This window comes from Pavona decussata, unplaced genomic scaffold (assembly GCF_977016875.1).
Source record: "Pavona decussata unplaced genomic scaffold, jaPavDecu1.1 SCAFFOLD_181, whole genome shotgun sequence".
Taxonomy (NCBI): domain Eukaryota; kingdom Metazoa; phylum Cnidaria; class Anthozoa; order Scleractinia; family Agariciidae; genus Pavona; species Pavona decussata.
This window is the reverse complement of record NW_028145591.1, coordinates 257,617-276,491: the sequence shown is the minus strand read 5'-3', so window position 1 is coordinate 276,491 and position 18,875 is coordinate 257,617. Positions and strand designations below refer to the sequence as shown.

Genomic DNA, 18,875 nt, shown 5'->3' with positions numbered 1-18,875 from the left:
CAGAAAATTTGAAACATTTTACACGATTCAGGCTAAGAACCCGGGGGGGGGGGGGGTACTCCTCGGAATTCTTGGTGGGGGTGTGCCGCCCGGGTCTTCAAATCCCGACCCTATTTCAGACCTAAACATGCCATTTTCCACACCCGTTTTCAGACCTGACCTCTAAAATTCATACCCGTTTTCAGACCTGATAATTATGCATCAGTGCCGAACGGAAGTTGACGCAAGGAGTAAAAGTAAGCTGGAATGACATAGTTTATCTATTTCTTTCTCTCGCTATCAGTTAGTCGTTCCAGTTGCGTACTGAGAAGAAAAATATGTCTGTAAGCCTTCGTAAATGTTCCCCGCCCCAAAAACCCGACCCGATTTCAGACCGTAATTGTCAAAATCTATACCCTATTTCAGACCAAAACGGCTCAAAAACCATACCCTTTGGGGCGGCACATACCTACATACCTTATATAGGGGAGTACCCCCCCCCCCCCCGGGCTTCAAGCCTACAGAGACCTTCCAATACACGAATTTCTATCCAGGCGTCACGTAAGGTTTTATCAAAAGAGAAGTGTAAATAAGAACAAATTCCTCTGAAAACACTTTTCAAGAGAATATGAGGAATTTTGCAACACGCCTCAAGAATAGAGATTACCCAGCTACAACTGTAGAAAAACATCTCTCGGAGGTCAATTTCACTGACAGAAAGAAAGCACTGGAGCAGAGAAACAAAAATGCACGTAAGAAAATACTGCCCTTTGTAACGCAATACCACCCTGCGTTACCCAACCTCAAGAACATACTTATGCCATGGGGAAATGGCACCTTATACAGAATCAACCATATCTGAGAAATATCTTTAAGGAGCCTCCCCTCATTTCATATCGCAAAGGAAAATCCCTAAAAGACACTCTTGTGAGAGCTAAGCTATAAAGGCTTTGAGACCAATCGAACTGCAGGAGTCGTGCAGGCCCGTCAGCACTTTTAAACTCTTCACGAGTAACGAATTCCACGGATCCTATGTCTTCGTAGATGACATATATTTAGCGCTGTCTCCTAAAGACGCGGATCTATTAGACTCTCATATACGTGATAAACGAACAGCCTGCAATCTCACTGCAGAGAAGCATGAAATCACGAGTCTGTTAAGAAATCCACAGATCCCATGTCTTCATTGAGAGCATTTATTTAGCGCTGTCTGATATCTTGCCTTTTAATAATCCGAGCCAGTGAACCTAGACAAATGCCACAGAGCTACAATAGCATACCCAATGGCATATGAAAAACTTCTCCTAACGGCTCAGAATGATCATTAAGAGAATCTCCATTCAGTATATATACCCTTCATGATCAAGATTAACGTCTCATTAAGCAGAGATAAGCTATAAAGGCTTTAAGACCAATCTTTTTGCGAACTGTAGGAGTCGTGCAGGCCCGTCAACACTTTTAAACTCAGTTTTACCAACGAATTAAAAAAATGAATATCAATCATTTTCCACGTCAAAATCGCTTCGATTTCTCCATTATACCGATTTTGCTTTATTTTTCCTTCATGAACGCTCTACAGTGACTGTTCCTCCTGGATTTGGTTAAGTAAATCTCGCTTTTGTGTCTCGCTTGTAAGAATTCGTGATACGGGTGGGAAAATCATGTTTAGCAGGTGACTACTATAGATCAAATTACTGGGGTGCGTCCAAAACGAAATTTAATCCGCTCTATTCTCCACTGAAGCCTGTTTGCTGCTAAAGCTTGATATAGAGGCGAAACCAAGATTGATGCTGCAGTGTGACCAAAGCCAGTGTCAACCTGAAATGCACAAGTATCCATGAGGTGTAGTTGCATTGTGTTGGGTTCAAGAGAGCCCTCTCAATAACACAAAGAAACGACTAGTAAATGAAGGTCACGTACACGACAGGTTTATTGTTCAAAAATAGCACGTAATCACAATCAATGAAGGGAAAACACGAAATGGCCTCAGTCAATGGACCCAGTCTCCCATTAAAATAAGACAAAGAAAGGACTAGTAAGTGAAGGTGACATTCACGAGAGGCTTATTATTCAAAAATAGCATGTACTAACAATGAAGGGAAAACACATGGACGCCTTCATCGCTCCTGCTCGCGAGGGGGTTTCGGGCCTTCCGACCAAGAATCATGAGGAGCGATTAGTGACGACTTAGAATTTTTATTTGCTTTGTCAAGTGGTCACCCTCTGTTTAAAGGGCCCGGTTTGACCTCTCCTTGCTGGTGGCAGCTTCGTCACTTCTAGTTTTCTTTTTTTTTCTTCTTCTTCTTTGGAGCTTCTTGTAAGTACACCAAGCTAAACGGTCGTTTGAACTAGAAAACATTACTTACCAAACTACTGTGGATAGATTGTGTTCCCGGTTGTGTGGAGGGATCCTGGTGATAGCTGCTTGTACGTCACATAGGAAGAGCAGGTCAACTGGAACTGATGGTGCATTTTGCTCACCTGTCGACAGCCCGCTGCCTTAGTGCCCGAGGCTGTTTATAAGAATTTACCCACCTGAATAAGAAAACGATGACTACTGGAGGAATGGCCATCGTTTTCTGCTTTATTTGTCTGCAAATGTCACTGGCAACATTAATGGACATATTCGTGGAACCCTTTCATAATAGAGTAGGTGAAAAGACTGATCGGCCAATCATAGGTAAGTCAATCATTAACTGTCATCTTAAAACTCAGCGCTGAGAAGGTAGTTTCTGTTTAAAAGCATCTATTATCCTTCCCGGTATCCTTCGATATTTGAAACGGCCAAAATAGAACAGAACTCAGTTGTCATCAGTTTCTAGAAAACAAACTGTGAATTAAGAGTATGAGTGTGTCTTGCCAGTAAACCGCATAACAGTTGGCCGATTGCAACGTAAGACGTTGTCAAGGTGCCTCTAATTAGGCGTTTTCCTCGTTAACTGCCGTCCACTATCCAGTCGACAACGAGATCTCACGATTAAATTCTCTGGTAACTGGAAAACGAATTCTAAGCCGTCAGGTGCGAGTCAAAAAACGCAAGACTGATCTTCAATTTTCTCGTGGCCTGGTAGCTGTTTGTTAGCTATAACTGCTACTAGGTCGGGTTGGGTTATGAAGAAACGGTTTCCTTCCAATGTTTGGCTAAAACAAGTAACGTTAACAGACAAAATATACATGTTATTTACCAGCCGGGAGATCCGTATTGGGGAAAACAGTATCCTCTGTCTTGAGTTGGGCCCTGAGGGCTCGCGAAATGAGAAAAAAATAGATCAGTAATTTAACCTTGATTTCCAAACAACAAGCAATGAAACTCTCAGCTATCCTATCCTTTCCAATCAGCCATATCGGCATATCAATTGCCTGGACTTTTAAGGAAATATTGCGACACAAACCATTCTTCACTTGTCTACAGTCTCTTCTGTTCGTTCCAAAAGTCAGGTGTTCCACACTTCGGGATCACACCTTCACTCACGCTGTATCGGTTTTATGGAACTCGTTGCCATTAACTATAAAAAAAAAAACAAAAACAAGTGTCAGCCTCGCCATTTTTAAAAAGCAACTGAAAACATTTCTTTCTAATTATAAGAACGCCTTAAAACATTCAAAATGGTACTTCGCCAATTGCTTTTTGGTGTCCTGGAAAAAGAAGATGACTATATTGAAATCCCTATGATAATTAAAAATGTAGGAAAATTTCTTTCACATAAATTGTTGCTGTTCTTGTTCTTGTTGTTGTTGCTTTTAGTTTATGAATGATAATAATAATTTGATGTAATATCATCATCATCATCATCATTATCATCAAGCCAGAGACTTGCAATTGATTTCATTCACGTTCTCAAAAATCAAATTGTAGAATTTTATTTCAACTATAATATGAGCTAATTTGTAGTCACGCAAAGGAATTGAAAAAGCATCCCACATTGGTGTCAGTAGAGTATAACAGGCTGCCAGATCAGTTTTTGTTTTGTTTCTGATCCCTTACGCTGTTAAGTCTTACATGTAGCACAATTTCTTAAAATGGTTCAATTTAGCAACAGGGAACTCTGAAAATTTCAATCGTGAATTTAACGTAATTTTTAATAACGTATGTTTTGAAGGTGTTCTCACGCAAGAAACAGATCGAAACGTGACCATATTTGGAAGTCAGTATGTTGCAGCAACTTACGTCAAGTTCATTGAGTCAGCCGGAGGGAGAATGGTTCCTATTTTGTATCCTTTAGTTATCCTACTTTGGAATTTTTCAAGAGGTTTCAATGTTTCCAAATAAATAGCAACGTGTGAACCTGACTCAGGTGTTAAGATTGGACCTGTGAAATAATACTGACACCACAAAACCACCGCAAGGAGTCAAGGACCTGCAACCACCAGTGAACAGCAAGGGTACTATCGGCTAAATGATCGAGTTTCCGTGATATAACCATCAGAGATAATAACATAAGCACACGTATAACTTCAGTGTTCCTTTGATTCTTAAGGACGGTGCCTACTAACACCGAAGTATTTTTGCTCGGTTTATAACCATGCGGGAAAAGCAGAGCTTAGTAGGGGATATTGGAATCTAAAAAGAAAATTGGGGGTTAACCACGCATTTGTTAGCAACAATAATTCTAAAAAGCGCCAAAATACAAAACAATGTATGGAATTTTTTCCCAAATTGAAGCTTAATTATCTCTGAAAAATGCTCGGTTACCCCCTAATTTTCTTTTCGGATTCCAATAACCCTTACCAAGATCTGCTTTTCCTACTTATAAACCGCGCAAAAATATCCCTGTTTTAGCAGGCACCGCCGTTAAGAAACCCGACATTTCCCGGACCATCGCGAGAGGCGCAGAACGTTTACGCAGTAGCGAAGGAGGTACCGTCCTTAACTAACTATAGCATTAACTCCACTGAGAAACAAATTGAAAAACTGTTCAACTCCATAAATGGGTGAGTGAATGAAGTACATAAAGTTTAATGAAAGTAAATACTTTCATGTCAAGATTTCCTGAATCTTCAGTTGAGTTTAATTTTTTCTACTGATGCCTCTCCTTTCTTCTATTGTCCAGTCATTCACTAGATTCTAAGTCAATCTTTATTTTGTTTGTTAAATATTAGGGCCATTTTCCCAGGAGGTCATCGGCTCCTCCACCATACAAATTATACCAGGGTAGGAAAACAGATATTTGATTTGGCTCTTAAGGTAAGTTTCCAGGACTTATTAGCAGTTACTCAATTTATTCAGTGCAGCAGATCAGTGTATGTAATAACTGACATAATTACCACATACTCGTAAAATTGATGTGTTACCTACCTGAAAGAAAACCGAAGTCACTTAAATACAAATTCCAACGTGTGTACGGATTTGTGTTGGGTAACCAAACGTATGAGAGTCATAAGGTTTAGAAAAATCTATTTCCTTCAGCCTTGGGACAGAGTTAACATCGCAATAGATTTCTGCAATTGCTCTAAACACCAGACAACGTGTGCATCTGCGTCTGTTTGTGTATTTTATCGGAGGTACCATTGTCAAACCTTGCCTCATTTGGGATTAGGTGCATAACAGGAAAACAGTTCCTCCAAATTCTGTGCAAATTCAAGCTCGGAGGAAACAGATTCATCCCACTGCAAGCGCTCGCAAACAATTGCCGAAGAGGGATCAATAGTTGACGCAAGTAGTTGAAGACAAGTTGTTAATGAAGAGAAAGTAAAGGGGCGTCACTTCAAAGAAGTCAATTGAGCATGAAAAGCATTCATGTATTGAATCCAGTCAGTGGCTGGCCTTGAATAGGGACAAAAATAGATTATTTGGATCAAATGATGTCTGAACGGGAACTGGGAAGATTTTTCCCATAGTTCAAAAGGGGTCTTGACAATGATTTAAATTGGGAATCACTGAACGTGGAAAATGTGGAAATTAGGTATTTTACTGTTAGCGTGTCACACTGCCGCTATTGCCCTAATGTACATTTATTTGCAGGCTTTTGACAATGGGGACACATTTCCTATCTGGGCAGAATGCCTTGGTTTAGAGCTGATTTCGTTGGTGGTCAGCGGACGAGATTTAAGTCTGGGACAACTTGACACAGAATTTTTCACCGAAGTCGATGCGAAAAACATCAGCCTGCCTCTTATTCTTCCCAAAGGTTTGTTGGCTCTTTAAATATTTAATTCTCAGTAAATGCACACCATGCATTATGTCTGATTTGCGTTAAGTTTATTTCTCAGACTGAGAACTTTGTTTGTAAAAACAAGGAGGGTTGTACAAATAATAATCGAACTTACAAAGAAACTACAGACTGATACAGAAAATAATTCAATTTTGATTGGTGAATCACTCCGTTATCTCCTCTCTGGTGATGTACTAAAAATGGTACCCCGTTTGCACACGCACCAACTGACATTTGTTGTGTATGCAAAATGCTTTCGAAAAGCGTCAACTCTCAGAAACAAGCTGCAAGGTTTGGTTTCGAAAAAATGGTGCGTGTCTTACTGAGTAAACTAAGAAACATTGTAACAAAAACTTTCTATTTCGAGACGCCTGGTGCGTTGTTTTGCTTTGGAACGGGTATCTCGTACCCAGATCTCACTGCAGGTTTGGGCGGAAATGCGGAAGATCTGTGTACGAGACTAGATTGTGTCCTTTCACAACAATGTTATCAACAAGCGATAGTGTTATTTAACTAATCCAAAAACAATAAACTGTAAATCATGATCTAACCTTATCGGCAGTCCGGGAAAGAAAATCGATAAAATGGGATAACTGTTTTTGGATTTATCAATTAGTCATCGATTACCCAACTTCACGGCAATCGATTTAAATTAACTAATTATTCCAATAACCACGGTTTGACGAGGCTAATGGGGCATACAGCTAGTTCAATTTTCCACGTGTCTAAAGCTTACGCGACAAGACCGAAAGGTAGTCTGGGTAGGTGCAAATCTTCTAATTTGGATGCAATTTTATGGTTCACAGTACTACAGCGGGATGGGTAAAACTGATGCCAAACGTTTCTGTAGGGGTGAGACTTAACCGGTTGAGTTTGATAAAACAAATAATAAATTACCCATATCAACATGCGGTCTTGTCCCGTAGGCTTTTCGACAACGTTTATCGAAGAAGCTGTACACTTGTGAATTTCTCCTTGCAGCCTTAAAATTGCTAAGATTTCTCCAGCGAACTTTTCAAACAAATTGTTACACAGGGGCCTTGATTATCTATAACATTGCTGTGAAAGGACAACACATTTGTGTGTTTTCCTTTCGTTCTGACAAATTACCAGAGCTTTGCGAGTAAAATGCACACGAGTGGTGATGCTGAGATGAGAAATGTTGCCTTGACATAATTTCTTTTTTTTTTTTTTTTACAAAAGATTACAACACAGCTTCCATGTGGAAATCTGCTCCTGCTCATGTGGTGAATTTCTTACGCAATAACCAAGTGGCATACAACAACCACAGGAAAGGAATCACACCACAGGTCAGACATAGCTTCTTATCGCCGCATACTGCGAACTCGGGCAAGTTGTTAACATAGCGATTCTTTTACGTGTAATATATTAGAGATTTACAATCAAGCGTACGGCAAACGTCAATTTTGCGTTTATGTGTTCTTGAAAAAAACGAGTACAGAGATGACAATAGTACAAAACAGTTCTGTTCTTTAATGCTAACGCAAAACTGATTAATTTTACTGAGAAACTGTAAACAGCGAGCGGCAAATGAAGGACAACTTGAACATGGTCACGTGGTCATCTCTGCCGTTTGCCGTAAACGTAATTTGAAATCTCTCTGATCGGACAGTGTTTTACCAAATAGCGCGCGCGTTCGAATTCATGCGCGAGCTGTGTAAAGTGTGACGAAACAGACAAAGTGGAAAATCGTCATAAACGAAATAAACAAACTGTGTTCAGAGAGTCAGGGACGGAAGCATGCGAAGATGGACGGAGAAAGGTCTATCACACTCAACTGTGTAATTATTACCGCTCTAGTGTTTCCGTGTGCCGTGATTTCTGTTGTCATAGCAGTGATTTGTGTTGTCACAACACTCCTTTGTGTTATGAAGAAACTGTCTGCTCGCGTTCAAAGAAAGTTGGATTTGTTCAATGCAATTTACGAAGAAAACAAGACGCCCTTCTGGGATGAAGGGGGATTATTTGTGGCCTTCTTTAAAGGTGAGGATGTACATGGTCACCGTCAAAAGAAGAACAATCCCAGGTCCAAGACAGAGAACAGGAAGAAAGCAACCACTACAACCAGAATCTGCAGTGAAAATGGAATGACTTCCACAGCGAAACGTCCATGGATTGGAGGTTTTATCTCAGGAAACCTCATTCGCCAAAGACAATGCGCTTCTTTGTGAATATCTTCTGGAATTACTGGTAAAAGTACCCTTACTAGTGTGGACTATAAAAACCAGGACTACACCAAGATTGACGTTTCTATTTATCCAGTAACCAATGACAACCCAAAGGGCGCTGACCAACTTCAAGTCGCAAATGGAAGCGAAGATCACAGTCATCCACTGTACGCAACAAATGCAAGCTTAGAAGAGCATTTGTGTGGAGGAACAAGTGTTCCAAGCTCCGATGTGATGGCACTGTCTCAAAACAGCGCAGATAAGACAGGTAACGTAAACATAAATCAAGAGAGTGGGCGCTCTTTCTTGCGCGTTGAAAAGAATAAGAAGAGAAATAAAGCTGTGAGTGTTGGCTGTCTGAGCAAGGTCGGTGGTGATCAAACGAAGAAATTGTCATCTCAGGAAAGTGAAAGCGCATCCTTTAATGTTTACAAAAAGACGAATAGCACCAAAACTACTGACGTTGACTGCTCTAATCGTAGCGGCGTAGATAAGAAAGTATCGGACCCTGAAGAAATCGAGTGCTCTTCCTGCGCAGTTAGCAAAAGGAAGAACAGAAGCAAACCTGCCAGTATTGCCTGCTCCAATCAAATTGACCTAGATACGAACCCCGCTTCTCAACAAATTGAGCTTTCATCCTTTGATGTTAAAAACGAGCACCAATTTATCAAAGCTTCAATCGTTAACTGTTCCAACAAAGTCAGCGCAGATAAGAAAGTCTTGGCCCCTCAAGAAATCTGTCAATTATCCACTGCTAAGAAAGGAAAGAAAAGAAGCAAACCCGCGAGCGTTGGCTGTTTCGCTCAAAAAACAGCGTCAGAATTTCAAGCAAAGAAACCACGGAAGGAACAAGTTGCTGCTCAATGTCGCCGCGAGACTTCAGTGCTTGCACGATTGAGAAAAATTATCAAGGAAAAGGCATCCCAAAAAGGTTCTCATTCACGTACGCGTTCTATCGTAAGACAGCAAAAACTGAAGGAGGTAGAACTGCGGCATAAAGCACGATTCGTTGGACAACCAGAAATTTTCCATATGGCAAATCAAGAGCCAGCAAAGGAAATGACGATTCAATTCGAGGAGCTGTTGAATGCAAACCTACCACTGCAATCTCCAGACCAAGAACCAGCTACAGGACAGAACGTATTAGGAGAAGACTTGAATGCCAAGCGACCATTACCGGTCACACCTTTTATTATGGAGCTAACTACAGAGTCAATGGAAACGGACCAGGAGTTATTACCCACTACACCCTCTATGACAGAGCTCGTGTCTCTAATGGAGCAGCTTAAAATTTCACCATTTGAAGATCAAGATTATGATGTCCCTTTTATCTCTGATTATGACTCAGACGACGAGTCTGATGCGGAACATGATCTGTACCCTGAACTACAAAGTCTGCCTGAACAAGTTCTTCAGCTTATTCAGTTGCTGGCCTAAAAGAAACCCTTAACATGTTTGAATGTATTTATGTTTAGTTATTTACTATTTCTATGTCTCGAATTCAAATGTATAATAATTATTATTGTGAACTTTGACTTTATATTCTGGTGAAAAAATGATATATTGAGCTGATACTACAATAACAAATTTTAAACTAGTTTATCTAAAAACTGTTTTAACGTAATACCCTTATTTAATAGCAGAAATTTCTACTAAAAATGGTCTCAGGTATAACAAAAATACTTTTTGTACACACAGAGAAACACCTATTTTATCGTTCGCGATTACTTTAGCTATGTGACAAATCAGATAAGTAGGCCTTTCTACTAAACACATTGGTCTAAAACAAAGCAAAAAGACGTACAATTCTTTTTGTGTTGGCAGAGAAACAACTATATTCATTATTTTTGATTCCTTTAGATAACAAATCAATAAGCGTGCCATGTCATTCTGTCTCTGAAATGTTACACTCCTGCAGGACTACTTGATTTCCGAAGTCGAATTTAAATTTGCAAACCAAAATGTATTTAGAGCAGTTTTCAATTGGGTGTCGAGAGTAGTTCGTGTTGTTTGCTTTGGTTTAACTTTACTACGTACTGTGATTGGCCAGCAAAATTCGCGCCACTTTCTCAATCGACGACGTTCAAATTCAAACCAATCGTTCAAACCAATGAAGTATTTTCCCGCACTTGGCGCCGGTTACACGTATTTGCGTAGAATTCTGATTGGCTCGTTGCGCTGTTTATGTTTGTTGCGATTTGCCGAAGTAACTATTTTTGTTCTCTCAATTGAAAGCCGATCCAGATGTAATTATAACTGTACTGATAAATTCAGTTCGGCACGGCAGGGACACTATGAGTAACACCAAGTGGTGCTATTGTCGCAAGGCGCTAGAGAGCTTGCTGTGCTAAACGTTTTACTAATAGCAGCAACCACTAAGCTCAGCACGACCTCTAAGACGGACCGAATAGTCATTGCTAAGGACTAGAAACCCTGAGTATTTACATATCCCGGTACAAACACGATGGTGTTTGTATTAAGATATGTGAACTCAAGACAGTTAGAAATTGCAGAAAAATTAAGCAAACGATGCATCGTGACGTTATGAATGCGTGAACATGTAACAAACACAAAATTAACGTATTTTTATAGAGTTTAGCATAACCTGGCGACCGTCTATTCAGTAAATCCGCAATTTGATGGGCTATGCAAGGGTGAGATCTAATTATTTGTAAAACCGTCCTCAAAGCGCATGCCTGTAAAATTGCCGAACTCGCAGACCTAATGGCTAGACCTAAAGCACTTTTTCCCGGATTTTTTTGGGTGAATTCATCGGCGGTTACTGGTTTTGCTGAAACAATCGGAAGATTCACTGTCGGTTTCTATCGACTTTGATAGTTGGCTGGGAGTGAACTATCAGTAGAAAGAAGACTGGAGTTTGCCGTCAAATTGTTCAAGAGAAACATGAGCATACGTCTAAGAGAACAATAAACTGTGATCATGGAAACGTGAGTCGCAGGTAAACGTTTCTACTTCGAGTTCCGCAAAAGCATGAGAATGCGTTTGTAATAATAGGGTTTTCTGTGTCCGTTAGAAAATAACTTTAGGGAAGTGCAATGTGTTTCTGTATAATTAAACAAACATGGCTTTCAAGCAACCACGGTGCATCTTCAGTGAAGGTTATTTTCTAATGCCTCGGCTCTCGTTATATCACGGCCATGCTTTAGCATAACACGGTTCAGTTGCGCTTTTTAGCAGTCAATAATTATCTTGAGATCTTCAGATCTTGGAGCAAATGTGCAATTACCCATCAATCAGGAGCTAAACCGAAACCTTAGTTTACTTGCTTGTACATGTATACCGCCGAACAAGTATTCCTGGACACGTTTTTATTTTTATTTATTCATTTTTTAAGAATTTTGACTTGTTCCGGCGTTTATAAAGCATAAAGGAGACTTGTCAAAGAACAACTTGCTCATGTAAAGCAAGACTCCTGATAGGAGCACTCGGATTTCCTTTTTCCGAGTATGCCTGTGTCAGTCACTGAATAATACATTTTTCACAAAAATTATGTTTGTTCGCCATCCAAACTGATCACGAATGAAATGTTAACTAACAAAGTGTGTTTACATCACCATCCAATTTGGCTGATAACTGCAAGACAAATTCACCACACAGTTTTTGACCGAAATTTTAGCTGATAAACACATCGGGAAAATCACCAAAAATGGCCACCAAATGTATCGAATTATTTCAAACAAAGCACTGTGTGTTGGTAATGCCAACTTTTCTGCCTTATTGCTAATGGCTGAAAACCCGATTTAATGACGTCATTAACTGTGACAATACAAAAACTATCTGCCGCCTTTAGAGTAAAAAAAGTAAAAAAAAAAATACTGTGCGGTAAATTATCATCTAGATTTTTGAACCATTGAATATCTAAGCATGATTTTGATGTTGAATTCTGAACAGACTGAGGAATAATCAAACGAGAAAATGGATGGACGTTTGAGAAATAAACGAATGCCGTAAAAATTCAATTTAGTGCCCAGCCGAACCTTAATTTCACTTGGAGAGCTTATTAAGAGACAGCGCCCCTACATTTCTGTTCAGAAGTAAAGACCTGGAATTGCAAAGAAAAAAAAGAAATTACTGTAATGAAAAGTTAGCAATAACATGTCCCGAAACAGTGCATAAAACGGAACAGATCTTGTGCTCTTTTATTAGCCAAAGTAAACGGAAAGCCCCGGGCGTTGTGAATAAGGATACAAACATCTTTGTTGCTTGCTACTTGGTAAACATATGACTTTTTTTGACTTTTCGACTGGGGTGCTACTCACGCAGAGAGAAACAGAATCCCAGACATCGTGGTTTGTGCAGATCAAACGCGCGAGGAATGCTTTCGTTTTATCCACGCGAACGGTAACCAGTAACGAAGGTTCTTACGCTTTTTGTAAGACATGGTTCTTTTGCTCGAATAGTAACTCCAGGGCACAGACTTAATATAATATGAACCACTCAAAATAGGCAACTGGGCGATTTAGCATTTTAAAAGAACATCGAATCAAAGAACAAACGCAAACAATTCCTGTTAAAAGCAGTTAGAATCGCGGCACAGAGTTTGGGACATTTATTTACTGTACAAAATGTAACAATATTTATTGTAGCACAAGCCGCGCTAGACACTGTGTTTTTGTGAACGTTGTAATCACATTAAACAAAATTCGGAGTATTTTTTCCACGAAAAAAAAGAAAGAAAGAAAAGTGATACAATTGTACATTGATGATACAAAACAAGTGATCGTCTCCGCGCGTTGCATTCGGTCGTCCCTAAAATGGAAGAAAAAAGGAATAGTTTATAAACTGGAGTGGGAGGTTGGTATTTCTCTCATTTAGAGTTATAAAGAATTGGGACTACAAAGCAGCGTTACTGTATACTACATTTGTACTCGACAGAGCAGTTATGCGCAACGCTCAAGCAAAATATTACAAAGCAGAATATTACAGTAAGCTAGATTAATTAATATCCTGCCCGACAGATAACAACAGCTCACTGAAAAGAAAGCTGACTACCCAAGTAGAGCAGAATTGGTTATTGCGATATTAATTAGTGGAAGCAGAGAATTCTGCTCGATAAGCTAAAGCAGAACCTAAGTTAGTGTTCATAGCGCGAGGTTAGCCGGTTAATATTCTGCTCGACAGATAACAACAGCTTAATAAAGAACTGACTACCCAAGTAAAGCAGTTTGCTCGACAGATAACAACAGTTCTGGGAAGAACTGACTACCCAAGTAAACCAGTCTGCTCGACAGATAACAACAGTTCAATAAAAACTGACTACCCAAGTAAATCAGAACAAGATTAATATCGCGCGGTGATGGTTGAATTAATGTGGCGCGCGGTAGATAAAAACAGTGCAGTAAATAAATGACTAAGAGCCAAGCTATGCAATACAATAAGTTCAAAAAACCGAATCTTGAAATTGATATAGCCTATTTACAAATTTCATTACTCACCAATGCCTTGCCTTGCCTTGCTAGCGCTTTTATATGATCGTGAATCCATGTCGAATACGCGCGAGTTTCCCAACCTCGATCAGTTTCCCGCCATAATAACAAAGATTCAACAAGACTTCGACTCTCGGCAATGGTCTGAAGAGGTACATCCTTCCAAAATATCGTTCTAATTCCTAAACGTATACGTTACTTTTTGACATTTCAATCCTATGATACTTGCGTTAAATGTTGAGAGGAAATTTGTTGGCCAAATTCAAAGACAGACAAAGCTGTGTCAATTCACACTATTACAACTCAATTTCAGAAGTACATTATTTTATCGAAGCTGGCGTCGATTTATCTGAGCATCGCATTCCCAGGTGAAGGAAATAAAAACGAATGACCCAAGAACTATTTTCCTCGGCTTGATGCTAGATACAACTTACCAAGTCGAATATGCATGTGTAAAGGTCAATCCTCGAGCAGAGGAAGTGGTCTGCTGTTATTCAATAAATTAAATTGCTGCCTGCCGCAATAACTCTCCGATAAATACAAAAAATTCCATTCCTTTGTGACAGTCTGGGCTGGGAAATGTTATGAAAACGAAGGCAAACCAAAGGCAAAATCGGCAGTTGACCGTGGAAAATCATACAATACCACTCCGGAAAACACTGCGCGTCGTTTGTCTCGAAAGCGCAAGATGAAACTGCGTGACTATAATACACTGTGGCTGTTTCATGTTACATTTCCAGGCATACGATGGCACCTCGCGTACAATATTAAGAGAACCCCTGGGTGGAATTTTTTTCCTGCTCAAAGCTGCTCATCTCTCCATGCAATGCTGATAACATCATTTTTGCCGCTTGTTACCGTGTAAAAGGGCATAAAACGAGCTGAGAACACAGGAAACGCTACAAGTATCTTGCTGAAATATGTCGAGTAGCTTGATATTTTCCAAAATGAAATTTGGTATTTAGCACGGTTTCTGTATTGTTTATATCAACGTGCACTGAGCTTAATTTCTGGAGGAAGTATCCGTTACTTTTGTGATTGAAGATCACTATGATTTGACATTAATTTGATGTTTTCTTGGATGGGCTGAAAATTTTATTTATCACCGCATTATTCTCTTTGTGAGGCTTGGTTTGATGCTGTGAAGTGAACGGAGAGGTTCGAACAAGTGCGAGTTAACTGCAAGGCACACAGTTATATGCCACGACTTTCATAATTTATATCAGTTATTTTGTTGCAGACCTACCACAAGAACAGATATTTAAAGGAGTTTTTCAGAATCGTCTCCACCAGCAAAGATCGAAATGGAGTCGAGTTCATTGCAATGATGGAAGGTACCAGCGCTATGATCAGTTATTGATTTTTTCTAGCGTTCACGAACAGATATTGCCACTGGCTAAACACATGTTATTTAACTAGCCTGTTGGGAAGTGTTGGTCGTACTGTTTTAGCAAGTTCTTGTCTCTAGCCAAAGGTAAGGTGCACAAACTAGCCCTGGAGCAACCACACCGAATATGTCCAATATCATTACTGATTACGGACCTCACAAGATAATCCAATGACGGGAAACACATAGACGACGAAAAAAAAGATTAAGAATTGTTTACATTTCTTTTTGTTAATTTTAATGTCACTTTCACAGACGTCTTACCAGTACAGTAAGTATGCCAAACATACGAAAAAATGGCAACGAAGAGAAAAGTTCCTGTTTATAATGCTTTACCATTAAAAAACAAAAAAAAATTGGTACGCGATGAGTCCATGTCAACCGTCCGAATAGCCAAATTCTGACCGTTACAGGAGAGTCACTTGGAAAACAGCCTGGTGTCTGCTTACTCAGACTAATCAGGAACCTGCTTGGTTTTTAAAATCAGTTGAGCGACGCAGTGTATGATTGTTAATTAATGTCACAAGTCACCTTGAAACGTGCGGTTCGAATAACTAAAGTTTCAAACGGCTATCCAATTTAGGTAGTTCTTTCCAATTGCAAATCAATAAAATAAAATCATGAAAGGCACCTTGCAGCTTAGCTATGACTGTCGGCAAAAATATAGACTGAACAGCTTTCAGGTAGATTTCCTCTAACACCGAATAAAATACGAAAAGATGTCTCCATCCGTCACTATATATTTATCCTAATTTATGTCACATGAATGAAGTTGCTTGATTACAGGTAAACGCTACCCAATATACCTATTTCACTGGCATCCTGCAAAAGCGCAGTTTGAATGGCGCAGAGACTTGGACATCAAACATTCCATGATAGACATCGTTGCTGGGCAATACTTTGCCAACTTCTTTATAATGATAGGTGAATGTGATGAATCATTTATTATTCTTATTTTTTTTTTTACGATAGGACTTCTTAAGTAGGGTGATGGTCATCAAGTGTTTACTCCCTTATTCATTTCAAAGGTCAGAATATACCAGGGTTTTTTGTCGGGTGAATACGGAGGTACCAAATCTAAGGAGTATAGTGTTTTTCGTGTTCGACTCCCATCATTTCGCACGGTCATCGGTAATTCAAAATCAATTCGAACTATTCTTGACTACATCATTACATTACAAAAACCGGTTCCTTACCTTGTAAGTCGAAGAACTATACGAACACCCCAGGCGCTTATTTGAGGATTTACGCCAGAAACATAGTTCTGGGCTTATAATCGTTCAAATGACATCTTAGTGTCTAAGTTTCCTCTGTTAATTTTTAAGTCTCTTCTTCTACGTAAGCTAATTGACGTACAAAAATTATTTATCCACAGCGAGACGCAGTGGCCATCATTTCTCCAGTGTAAAAGAGGAAAGAGCTGCCTTAATTTATAATTACAAAATGACTTATGTAGAGGACTACTTACCTGTGATTCAAGCTTATTTTTTTTAGATGTCAACAATTTCGGCGTTTATTCCGTTTTGTTTCCAAGTATTTTTGATAACCATTAACGTGTAAAGCAAGCAATGTTTCATGTGGAATGAAGATGACCCAATAAGTTCTGATGTTTTTTCAACTCCATTCTTTCAAGTTAAATACAATAAGCAATTGTATGTGGAATGTGTAGATATTTCAAATTTGAGTACTTATGAAGTTGATCGACACCTTATGTGCCTTAAGGATTCTCAAGATTTTTTCTACGACAAAAGGCCAGTATGACAGAAACTGTGGCCATCCCTATAACAAGTTCATTATTGAAGAAATCTTATTCCAAAATGTCTTCTATCTTAATTCTTTTGGTTGCACTTAAATTAGCCTTTCTTGCTTCGTTCAAGCTAAAATTTCGTTTGAAGTTTGAGCTTAAGAAAAAGGAAGAAGGGCTCACTTGAATACGAGCAAAAGAATATTAACATTGTAGCCATTTTGGAATAAGGTCTATACTGCTTTTCATTTTCTTCAATTTCTCTTTTTTATTTGATTGAACAAAAAACGATCCAACTTTAAGCCTTTTTTACGTTTTGCAGACTAAATAACTGACATGTTTTGTTAATAACGATTTATTTCACTAAGCCATACAAACAGCTGTGCTGCGAGAGGTGGAATTCTTGTACAAACGCACGGTGAAAATGGAAATTTTTGTTTAGTTCACACTCGTATAAATGATAGGTTGGATCCTATTTTAAGGGCAACCACTGAGTTACTTGTACTTGGCACTTGGCATTCGAGCAAGTATATTTTTCCCTTAGTCTTTGTAACTGCTAAGTTGCATTATTAACAAAATAGCAAGAAAACAAGATGAGACAACCGCTTGAATACAAAAAAGTAAAAATGAGATTTTATCAGTGCACCACATGCCTCAATCAGTTGTAGCTTTCACCCTTAAACCCCCAATAGTAACCAACATCTCATTTCTCTCTACAATAACACTACTTTGTCAACCACACAGGTCGTGAGAATAAAGAAAATGTCAACAAGGAATTAATATATTGAATTTTAAACAAACTCTTCAAACTAGAACCATAGGAGATGTGTAGAAAGAGAATATGCATATTGATATCAAGGCTTAAAGAGTAAAAAGGTTTGAAAGAAATCTAATGTTTCGTTTTAGTGTCTGGCTCCGGTTGTTCAAAGAGTGGATAACTTTATCCAGCGGATAAATCGCTATCAATCGGATAACATACACTCCAGCTAGTACATTTTATCCAAAAAGAATTATTTTCCACTCTTTGAACAAACGAGGCCTGCCCCAGTTATTTAAAGACCGGATAACTTTATCCAGCGGATACGGTCGCAAATTTTCCATACTGCTGTCTTATTCTTATTATTCTCTGAGGGCTTAAAATAAAAGTTAATTAAAACTGGTCTGCAACAATTCCAGTTTATAGCTCTTTCAAAGCACCTTTCTCAAAGATGCATACAACACAATCCTGGGTAGTCTAGTTTCACCTTACAGTGCTCAGTTCAATTTCCGGTGCTATCTCCTGGTCTTTTTTTTTTTTTTTTTTTGTTACAAAATGCTCCCAGTTCCGGGTGGGGATACTCGGAATTTCTCGTGGGTGTGATGCCCGGTCCCCTAAACACTGACCCCTTTTCACACCAAAATATGTAGTTTTTCAGCGCCGGCTTCTAAAATTCTTTGTTTCCAGCCCTGACCTGTTTTAACAAAAATCCACACCTATTTTCAGATTCCATGTTCAGACCAAAACAGCTCCAGAACCATATACCTATATAGCTATAAAGAGAGCCCCCCCCTCCCCCTCAACTCCTGTTGCCCAATATCTGACAAAATTTTAAAGAAAAAAAAAATCACAATTCCATTAAAAAAAATTCTACAAGTCTTGAAGTTGATTAAATTTCTTACAAAAAACCACACGGCGTTTAACAACTGGGACAGACTGCAAGATGCCTGTGTCACTGACTAAATACACTCTGAGTAGCTTCAATTCGTTTTTTTATTGACATTGAAAAACGGGAAACTGAAGAAAATAATTCTAGTTACTTGTACTTTATATACGTTATGAGCCGCAGGCGAGTAGCGTGGCTGATGTTCTCAGCACGGTTTGACGTCCTCTGTGCGTTATCAGAGTACAGACCCACGGCAAAATGGATTCTATTTGTTTTATACAATAACCAAGACATTTCAACACATTTCGTAAGCAAGCATCGCGTTGCCTGAGCT

At 39.1% G+C, this 18,875-nt stretch overlaps 1 protein-coding gene across 1 annotated transcript; it reads left to right on the top strand.

Annotated features, from left to right (window-relative positions):
* The first annotated feature begins 1,692 nt into the window (after window positions 1-1,692).
* LOC146463041 (gamma-glutamyl hydrolase-like) lies at window positions 1,693-17,981 on the top strand. The gene is made up of 10 exons (XM_085084898.1): window positions 1,693-1,890; window positions 2,363-2,659; window positions 4,080-4,191; window positions 4,861-4,911; window positions 5,080-5,164; window positions 5,942-6,107; window positions 7,335-7,441; window positions 15,008-15,101; window positions 15,941-16,078; window positions 16,530-17,981. Exons 2-10 carry the CDS (start codon window positions 2,530-2,532, stop codon window positions 16,646-16,648), a joined length of 1,002 nt encoding a protein of 333 aa, XP_084941024.1. The 5' UTR covers window positions 1,693-1,890; window positions 2,363-2,529; the 3' UTR covers window positions 16,649-17,981.
* The last annotated feature ends 894 nt before the right edge of the window (window positions 17,982-18,875 follow it).

What these genes read in the sequence shown, in the direction of transcription:
- LOC146463041 (XM_085084898.1), top strand. Translation starts at nt 2,530, where the DNA reads ATGACTACTGGAGGAATGGCCATCGTTTTCTGCTTTATTTGTCTGCAA. An exon ending in TATTTGATTTGGCTCTTAAG is followed by an intron (nt 5,165 to 5,941) that starts GTAAGTTTCCAG and finishes ATTTATTTGCAG; the next exon opens with GCTTTTGACAATGGGGACAC. An exon ending in GCCTCTTATTCTTCCCAAAG is followed by an intron (nt 6,108 to 7,334) that starts GTTTGTTGGCTC and finishes TTTTTACAAAAG; the next exon opens with ATTACAACACAGCTTCCATG.